General features: G+C 45.3%; 1 protein-coding gene across 1 annotated transcript in view; it reads left to right on the top strand.

The window, feature by feature from the left end:
• The first annotated feature begins 2498 nt into the window (after positions 1-2498).
• ADAMTS19 (ADAM metallopeptidase with thrombospondin type 1 motif 19) overlaps positions 2499-10176 on the top strand; it is a 276785-nt gene continuing 269107 nt past the window's right edge. The window contains exons 1-2 of the mRNA XM_052643941.1: positions 2499-2583; positions 3253-3890. Coding sequence (XP_052499901.1) covers positions 2511-2583; positions 3253-3890 — 711 coding nt within the window. The 5' untranslated portion in view covers positions 2499-2510. The remainder of the gene's footprint in view (positions 2584-3252; positions 3891-10176) is intronic.

Below are 10176 nucleotides of genomic sequence, written 5' to 3'. Positions count from 1 at the left end.
CCTGAGAATTTCCACACGCATTTGGTAGATAAATCTCTGTATTAGACAGGGTGATGTAAAGAAAGATATACAAAAGAAATAATTCCTACCTTTCCAGAAAATTGATAGTCTATAGAAGAAATATTTACACGAGTCATTACAACTCAAATGATTTATAAAAGCCTTTGAAAATAGACAAATAAATTATAACAGTATTTCAAATAGGAGAAAGAGTAGAACCAGCTGGGAGTTAGGCAAACTTTTCTGTAACAGGATTAACCTTTACTGTAAGGGATTGGAATGGTTAATGGCTGTTATATAGCTGGAGACAAGAAAAGGGAAAGATGAGAACTTACATAGGCAATCTGTGCTTTTAAATATATTTAATCATACAGCTCATCTAGTTTTAAGGAATCACAAATGTACTCCAACAAATACACACAATTCAATAGGCATTCCTTCTATAGGTTTACATTTTTGTTGACGTTTTGGTTAAAATTACATGAGAAACACTTTAAGATTCAAATCCTTGTGGAGGTGTTTCGTTGAAACTAACCTTCGGTGTTAAAAATTTGCTTTATTTCTTAAAAATAAACTGCCTCTGATTTCTTGCCCAGTTTTAACTCCATATAATTGAGTCCCATAAAAATGAGGATGTAGATACTTCTTGAGTGTCTGGAAACTCACACCCACCCTAGTTACTCCAGCTCTATAGAGATTTTACAAGACAAGGTTTGGAGACAGGCATACCTAGAGTGTCTTTGTGTTTGTTTTGAAATTCTGGACAACTCAAAGAAAGTATTCTAGGACCCTGCTTATTCAAACAATGGGTTTCCTTTGAAATAAGATCATGTGCCTCCCTTAAACACAGAGTAGTCACCTTTGACACTAAGAACAGAAGGTAAAACAACAAAGGATGTGGGGAACCAACCTCAGTGCTGGAATTTTAAAAAACTGATTTGCATTAACTCTTATTTATAGGTACCTGGCCTAGTTCGGAGGCTGCAAATGGCAGGTTAGATCAATCACCCTGGAGCCTGATGTGAAAGTTTTGATGTGACCAAGAGAAAGGTGCGGGGGGGGCAGGGTGGGGGGTGGGGGGCGGGGGGGGGGGGGGTGGGGGGAGTAGGAACTATGAAGAGCTGCCACAGAAGTAGCAAGAATATTTAAGGTTGAACAGCTCTTCAAAGACAGAAGTAGTAAAAACATCTTTTTTTAAAGGAACAACACCACCAAAAAGGTAAAAAGGGCAAAATAAATTCATTTGGCTTGAGATCTTTAGACTACAGTATTTAATGCTGGTTTCTTTCATCTCACCGTTATTTGAAGTGTGTATGAGAGCGAGAGAAAGAGAGAGAGAGGGAAACTGATAGCACTCATGAATAGAAAGCCAGAAAGATAAGGTGGGACAAGGGGCTATGAAATGTCAGGGTGTCTGCTGTCCTGGGAACCTTTGAAGCACACTCCATGACGAATTACTTTATCTCCAGCCTTAGAAGATTCCTAGAGACAAAGATGGGGAGAAAAATCGAAGGTCGTTGACAAATGGGGCCGCTGCTTTGTGCTCCAGTCTGCACTAAATTTGGCTTTGTGTGCTGTGCGGATGGGTGGAGAACTCCACTGAAAGAGGAACCCTTTGTAAAGGGGTGGGAGGTGGGGAGGGGACGGCCCTTCTACCTGCACACACCTCAGCTGGGAGAAGGCGGTGCAGCCTAAGGATGCAAATCTGCCTCCCAGAATGGCCAATCAGGAGTCAGGTGAGGGAATTTGGGTCCCCACCCCACCCCAACCGCGCGTGTGAGCACGTGTGCAGTGTTCTGGGACCTTTGTCCCGCAAAGTCACGCTTGGCGGCCGCCCCTTGGTTCCTTTTTCTCGTCGGATCTGCCCTTTTTTTTTTTTTTTTTAATCCTCTCCACACCCACCTCACGAGTAGTGTCTTCCCCTCATCCCCTTCCAAATTCCCTGCCGCGCCGCGGCGGGTGGGATCCCGGAGCCGGTCCCGAGGAGGGTGCGGAGCTTGGCACACGCCCGGCTGCCAGGACCGTGGCACCAGCCCCTGGCAGTTCCGCGCGGGTGCCGGCGACGAGCCTGGGCTCGGACACTGCGGCGCTCCTGCCCGCGCGGGGCCGTCCTCCGCCCGTCCTGAGGCAGCGCTGCCCGCCTTGCGCCTGCCGGCTCTCGGCTGACCGTGGCTGGGCTGTCCTGAGGGGCTCCGGAAACTCCTGCGACATCCAGAACACAGAAAACAGAATCCGCACCTAATTCGCCGGGGAGCCGGGGCGCTGCGGGGCCGCGGCGCTGCCTGCCCCCGCTCCTCCCCCACCCCACCCCCACCCGTGCTCCGGCAGCCTCTCGGAGTCACAGAGCAGCCCCCACCCCACCCCCCGGCAGACAAAGGGCCTGGGCAAACTCGCCGCCCGGCCTCCTTGCGCTCCGGGAGGCGGCGGCGGCGGCGGCGGCGCTGGCGGTGGGTCGCGCAAAAGGAGGCGCGCGCGCGGCCCGGGAGCGCGGTCTGGGGAAGAGCCGCGAGATGCGCCTGACTCACATCTGCTGCTGCTGCCTCCTCTACCAGCTGGGGGTCCTGTCGAATGCGGTCGTTGCAGGTAAGTTCTTCCGTGACTTTGGGCTGGCTTTTCCAGCTTCCCCAGCCAGAGACCTGGAACGCACGGGTCGCCGGGGCTGGCGCAACTGTGCGCGGTGAGCAGGGCTTGCTGCTGCTGCTGCAGCTAAGTCGCTTCAGTCAGCGGGCAGCAATTAAAAAAAAAAAAAAAAGCCGTGCGGGTGCTGAGCAGAGGGTCACGCTCCTGAGCTAAGCGCACTTCTCGTGGCCTCATTTCAACAACGTGAAATGCTTAGTTTTCCTCTCCTGAGAGTTAATAATATGTGCAAAGGTACGTTTACAGCACCTGGAGGAAATCTGGGAAGTAAAGAAATTGATAGCGCTGCCTTGCTCTGGCAGATACTGAAGGAAATTTTTTAATTGTGCTGGAGTCTTTGCACCGGTTTTCTTTTCTTCAACTAAGTGCTGTCAACAAACTTTGCAGCCCCGCTTTCCCCCTCCCCCCGCCCCGATAATCGTACTTTTATTTTGAAAATGCTGGGGTCTGTAATCTGATCGCCAGACTTCACGGGTTGTAAGTTTCAGGACTAGACGGGTGGTCTCCAGCGCGTTAGCCGGGATCCCTGTGTCTGTGCAGTGTGAACCCTGGGATGCTTGTGCTTCTGAGACCGCGACCCTTTAAGCCCCGCACTTCTGTCTGCCCCGCCCGCAGGGCTGCAGTTCGCCTCCGACCGCGAGGAGTGGGAAGTCGTGTTTCCTTCACTCTGGCGCCGGGAGCCGGTGGACTCGGCCGGCGGCAGCGGGGGCAGCGCGGACCCAGGCTGGGCGCGCGGAGCCACGGGCGGCGGAGGCGTCCGGGCGCCGGCAGCCAGCAGCTCCCGCGAGGTGCGCTCCGTGGCCCCGGCGCCGCCCCAGGAGCCTGTGGAAGGCGGATCTGAGCCGCGGCCCCGACCCTCGCCGCCCGGGGGCGAAGAGGATGAGGAGCTCGAGTCTCATGAGCTGCCGCGGGGATCTAGCGGGGCTGCCGCCCTGTCCCCGGGCGCCCCGGCCTCGTGGCAGCCGCCGCCCCCGTCTCCGCCCCCAGCCCAGCCAGCCGAGCCGGACGGCGAAGAGGTTCTGCTGCGGATCCCGGCCTTCTCCCGGGACCTCTACCTGCTGCTCCGGAGAGACGGCCGCTTCCTGGCGCCGCGCTTCGCTGTGGAACAGAGGCCGAGTCCGGGCCCGGGCCCCACGCGGGCCGCAGCCGCCCCGCGCCCTCCCGCGCCGCCTGACGCCGCCTGCTTCTACACTGGGGCTGTGCTGCGGCAACCCGGCTCGCTGGCCTCTTTCAGCACCTGCGGAGGTGGCCTGGTAAGCGCCTTTCCTTCCCCAGCTCTCCTCTTCCCCCTGCCACTCCTCCCTTTGCCCTTGTCGACCAGGCAAATTTGCCTGCACCTCATCCCATTCAGAGCGCGCCCTGAACTTCGCCCAGCCTACACCACTACCGTTTAGCGCCCACGGAACACCTCCTGGGCAGTCAGTGAATCCGAAATCTAATTGAATGGATTAACAGCCTTCTGCTAGATGCTTACACATTTTTTTCGGAATTACTAGGTAACACTGTCTCCTTGCAACCCTTCCCACTGGTTTTGTTTCTGCTTTTCAAAATAAGCCCACTACGTGGTGTCTTTTAGGAGATTGGAAGATAACAAGTCCATTCAGTGCTCAATCTCCTCCTCCTTGCCCCCGCCCCCAGTTTCTCATCTATTATCTCATAAGCTTTTTTTTTTTTTTTCCTCATGTCCTACTTCAGAGTTGTCAGAACAGTTCCCTAGGGAGTTATATTCTGACATCTGTCTGGAATTTAGACACATCCACGCTCACACGGGACACCTGTTCACTGTTCTTGTGAGCGACGAGTGGAGGAGTTAAGTCAAAGGCCGCGAACAGCTGTCTAATGGATGGCAGGAGAATCCAATCAGAGCTTGAAGGGTTATGGTTCTAAGATTTAACATTGCTAAGGTTTACATACTATTTGGCCATAGTTTCTTTTCTTTTTCTCCACTCCAGGGAGGAAAGTAGCTCAGCTGAGAGCCTGGCTCAGAGGCGAGCCGGAACTAGAAAATAAAAGCCATTTGCTCTGTCTGAACAATAGGGATTATCATTCGACTTCCACCCGCTCTGTTTTGACCCGGGGTGTGGGATAATTGTTAGCTCCTGTTAAGTTGGCCTTTACTTTGTGGTAGACATAACATGCAATGTAGAAGTACCATTGCTATACGTCCATTTCAGTGTTAAGTACATACACCTTGTGTGGCCGTCATCACTGTTAACGTTAATAATTCTTTAAGGCAAAATCCGCAAAATATTATAAACACCCATGTGATTTGTGTCTTCATTTTGATATTCCAATTGAGCCATTGATGAGATCCTCAAGGACTTCTCTAAAAGCAACCTGCTCATTTGGAGAAAAATCCAATAGGAATGGACAGCAGAAGACATCAGCACAGTCAGAGCCACCCAGAGCCATGAGATGCAAAAAATGGTTTAAAATCCAAACAAAATGAAACTGGAATTTTTTACCTATGCCCTTCTATGGTCCCATAGCAAAAGTGATGTATAATGCTGAATAGGGCTATATTTTAGCAGATGCTCATAATGATGAATATTCAAATTTGGACATTTTTAGCCATAAGGGGAAAAAATGACATGGAAAAATTACATGAAAAACTTTAAAAAAATGTTTTTTTTTGTGGAACTAATGTTTGAACACTTCACTGGGGGAGACATTCTGTAGGGATTTCATTGTCCACTGGTTTTTGGCCAGGGATTAAGTAATTACATATAGAAAGTTCCTGATGCAGTAGAATCAATAGGGGATGAAGCATTTCAGCAATGTGGGTTTTGGGTCAGATTTTCCAAATGAACTATGCCTTCTCTCCATCCTTAGAAGAACAAAGTTACAATTATGAGTAGGTTTTTCGTAGACTGAATCGGAGTTTGACATACCTCCCTGCTTATCATGTTGGACTTTTACTCACTTTTCCTATTAGCTACATATATGTATTCTGAACTGGGAAGTCTTTGTTGTTGAGGAAAATTGACTTCACCAGAAATACAGTGTAGCAGTCAGACTTGGAGTAAAAAGTTAGGCAAATAGCCAAGAAGGGTAGGTTTGTTACTCTAGACTCCACTATGCCAGCCCTTTCCCGTATGGGGGTGGATTAGGAAAGAGAAAGCATAATTTGTTATCTGAGCTCTGACATTGGCCTATTCCTTGATGATTGACAAGTCCCTTACCTCTCTGGGATCCAGTTTTCATAAGTAAAATGAGAGTATCTGATGATTTAATTAAAATTGGATGATAGAATGAGAATTTTCCTACATGCTAAATATATTCTAGGGGCTTGCAGATTAGAACATCATATACAAGTAGATAGGATATAAGTAGTCATGAAACAGTGACATACCAGCATGATAAAATGATAAATCAGATGTATGCCTGAGGCTAAGTCATGCTTGGGGAGTTTGGGAAGGCTTCCCAGGGGAAATAAAAGTTCAGTGGATTTTGAAGCATGAGAAGCCGAATTTCTCCAGGCACAGAAGGGCTGGGAATGCTGAGGATAGAGGGAAGAGACTGTGATGTGAAAATGTAGAGCCTATCAAGGGAGTGAAACAAACAAACAAACAACAAAAAAAAACGTTTCCTCTGAGGAGGCCAGAAAGTGCAGTAAGGGGAAGTGATGCTAAACTGCCAGGTGAGAGCAGACCTCAGACGTCTTATCTGCTAGAGCCTGGGCCTTTTCTGTTCAACTGTTGGTTATTGTAGGACTACATTGTTGTTCCTCTCTGTTTCCAAAATTCTGTGACCCAGTAATTCTAATGTGAGGCATCCTGATGTCTTTCTATGAAGGTGCATTCTTTATAAATGCAACTCTTTTAGTTTGCACCATTTTCTTTACAGTAAAAGCCTTCTGGTTGTCAGTTACACAAAGAGTAGATCAGGAAGTTTCCTTTCCTTTCCCCTCGCTCAATAGTGACTTTTTCCCACTTGTACCTGAATTCTTCAACACGTTTTGGATTATTACATATTTGAAAGGTTCTAAAAGTCTCTGTGAAAGGAAATAGATCATTAAAGAAAGAGTTATCAACTCTTGCAGAGTGGTGAGTATTTATAAGACTGGCCAATTCATTCTCCAGATATCAATCTGACTTGTGCTGTGAAGGGAAAAGTGGTTGAATGGAGATTTTGGTTATAGGTTCTGGTATTGCTTCTTCTAAGTACTTAATGTTTCTGGATCCCATTTCCCCTATTTATAAAATGCACAAATTGTATATCTATCACTTATTGTATGACATGTTCTTATGATTTATTTTCCCTTATTAGTCTCTAATGAGAGCTTCCTATATGGTACCGTGGTAAAGAATCTGCCTTTCAGAGCAGGAGACACAGGAAACCTGGATTCTATCCCTGGGTTTAGAAGATCCCCTGTAGGAGGAGATGGCAACCCACTCCAGTATTCTTGCCTGGAGAATCCCATGGACAGACAAGCCTGGAGGGCTACAGGCCATAGGGTCGTGAAGAATCTGACATGACTGAGTGACTGAACACACACATTAGTCTCTAATATTGAAAAATAATCTTATTTGAGCCATATATTAGATCTAATGATCACATTAATAATAATAAATAATTAAACATTTATTGAACGACCCTTTTGAGTAAGGCATGGTATACAAAGAGAATACAAAAAGAAGATGAGGAAGGCTTAGTATGTTTCAGGGAGATCCCAATCTGGCTTGCCAGTCAAAATATAAATAGGGAAATAAAGTAGGTTGAGTTACATACAAATGTAGGAATGTCCCAAGTGCCATGATGATACTGTCTTGTTCATCTCTTCGTTTTCGGAACGTTGTAAGATATCTAGTTTTTAGAGACAACCAGTAAAAGTCACTAAATAAAACTACGCATATGGTAGTTTATTCTGTTTTAAATAGTAATCTCTAAAAAGTACAAGAAAGCAACAGATTCCGTGAAAGACTGAAAAAATCATGTTTGTTCAAAATTGACAAACAAACAAAAAGCACACCTCAGCACTGGGCCAAGATAAACTAGATCAGTGCATTCCTTGCCTATGATTCTCTTTAGATGAACTATTGAAATGGCTCTCAGTAATATTTAGATTATTTTCCCAGAATGATAAAGAGTAAGTACTAAACCTTAAATTTGGTGTTTCGTAAGTTTAGGGTTTTATGTAGTAGTTGTTCTGAAAAGTTCTTGATACAAAATCTGCAGTCCTATGTAAATTTCAGGTTTTTGAATTTACTCTCTCATGTAAATCAAAGTATTCTGAGCCATGGCAAGTTTAGAACACATAAATTTGGGAGCATCCTTTTTGGACAAGGAGCTTCACCAAGTACCAGTACAGAAATAGGAGAGGAGGGTATGAGGACAGGGAAAGAGTAGTGCAGATCCAGGAGAACTGAACTAGAAATAGAATAAGTATCGAGATGAAAAAGTAAGATTGCAGACTAGTTTCACACATCCCGTGACTTTGTTCAAGACAAATCTTAGGAATGACAGAGACAATATATTCTAAATAAATCTAAAGCAGTATTCGAAAAGAATGCCATCAGTACATCAGAAATTTTGAATATCTCCTGAAAGACTGCAAACTGTGGATCAGATTCATGGAAAACATATAGGTATTAGAGAACATGTATGAATGGTGGCAGGTATGGCAGAGGTGGTGCTCCATACATGGGGAAGGAGAAGGCCATGAACAGAAGGGGACCCTGGAATAGCAACACTCCTGGGTTTGTCTGCTATCTAGTTGTGCCAAGCAACAGAGGCCAAATGTGTGTCTCTGGGCAAGAGCGGAGAGAACAGAGATAGAGCTTTCCTGACATGTACGTGATACCAGAGGATAGAGAGTCTCCACTCTCAGGACCTGACCTATTGGCTTCCTGTATCCAGTACATGGTCCCACATGGCTCTCCAAATAACTAGAGGCAAGCTGGTCACAACGGGTGGGTGAACAGGAAACCACAGAGGAGCTGACACCTACGAATATCACACTCTTAAGAAAACAAACCATGTAAAAGAGGGTCATCAAACTGATTAAAACCATGGAGCAACAATCCTAATAGATTACGTAGAATAACTGAAATATAAGAAGGGATATATATCCTATGGACAGAGGAGCCTGGTAAGCTATAGTCCATAGCGTCACAAAAAGTGCTCAGGGCTGGTGCACTGGGATGACCCAGAGAGATGGGATGCGGAGGGAAGTGGGGGGTAGGGTTCAGGATGGAGAACACATGTATACCCATGGCTGATTCATGTCAATGTATGGCAAAAACCACTACAATATTGTGTAGTAATTAGCCTCCAATTAAAAAAAAAAAGATATAAAAGGTGTCTAGAAACAAGTGCTAGATGCTGAGACAAAGGAAGAAAACATATTAGAAGCTGACATGATCCAACTCCACTATTTACTAGCATGAAAAAAAAAAAAAAAAGACACAACTAGCACGCATGGGATAAAATCCAGGACCAGTGCTGTCCATAAGAAAGGATTAGATACAACAGAACTCACACTATATGGTCATTAGAAATAAAAATTACATAGATGAACTGATAAGTAAGTTTGTGACCTAGAAGGCAAACCTAGAAATTATCCCAGAATAGAATATAAAGGACAAATGGATGCAAAATACAAAAGAAAAGTTGTAAGCCATGAATCAGATCTAGATGGTCCAAATTTCTTTGGTGGGAGTTAATTTAAGAAAGTAAGTTAGAGTTTTTTAAATGCATACAAAGGAGCCCTAAACGTTTGATTCTAACGTAAATTACCAAAATATGCGTTCATTAGCCAATCTTTGGGTATGAGGCCAGATACTATGCTGTTGAATGCAGGTCAGCTAACTGGTACTCCAGGTGAGCCTTACTCACCATGTGCCAAAACCATTTTCCAATATAGGTTGCTATATTTGGAATAAAAATTAAAAGACAAATGCAAGGCAATTTCTGTGTAGAATCCTGGACATTTGAAACTTCCAAATCCTGTACAGTTTCATCCCAAACAAAATTATAGCACTTTTTTCTTAAGCCACTTAGTCTTTCTCTGGTTTTTCCAGAACTTTCATGAAATCAAAGACATGCTTTGCACTTCTATTTCCCAGACATTAGTATTTAGGGTTTGATTAAATTATGTGATTACTAAATGTTGTGAACATGTGTTCAAACAAATATAGTTGATTCTTGGTGAACATGCAGGCTGACTGGTGGGAGTAATTGTGTGCAGCAAGACGAGGGAGGAATTAATTGCTGTGAGCGTTGAGCATATTGCATATTTTAATTCATTCAGTGATTTGAGATGAATTAGCTGATGGAACCTGTGTTGGTCAGGTAGAGGGTAAGAGCTTTCTATGGTGTCAATCACATTTGCCCCAGAGATAAAGGAGGTTGCACACCCGCAGATGGAAGGATCAACCATTAAACTCAGAGTAGCATAGAGACCCAAACCTAGACTCATTGTGGCAGAATATTAGAAGGTCAAAGAGAAAGAGAAAAATTCTATGTGTTTAGTAAAGGAAAGGTTATCTACATTAAAATGTATGAAGTTGGTATGAGAGATTGAATTAGTAATGCTGG

The sequence above is a fragment of the Budorcas taxicolor genome, chromosome 7 (genome assembly GCF_023091745.1).
Source record: "Budorcas taxicolor isolate Tak-1 chromosome 7, Takin1.1, whole genome shotgun sequence".
Taxonomy (NCBI): domain Eukaryota; kingdom Metazoa; phylum Chordata; class Mammalia; order Artiodactyla; family Bovidae; genus Budorcas; species Budorcas taxicolor.
Note: the sequence above shows the minus strand (reverse complement) of the source record. Positions and strands in the feature narration are given on the sequence as shown.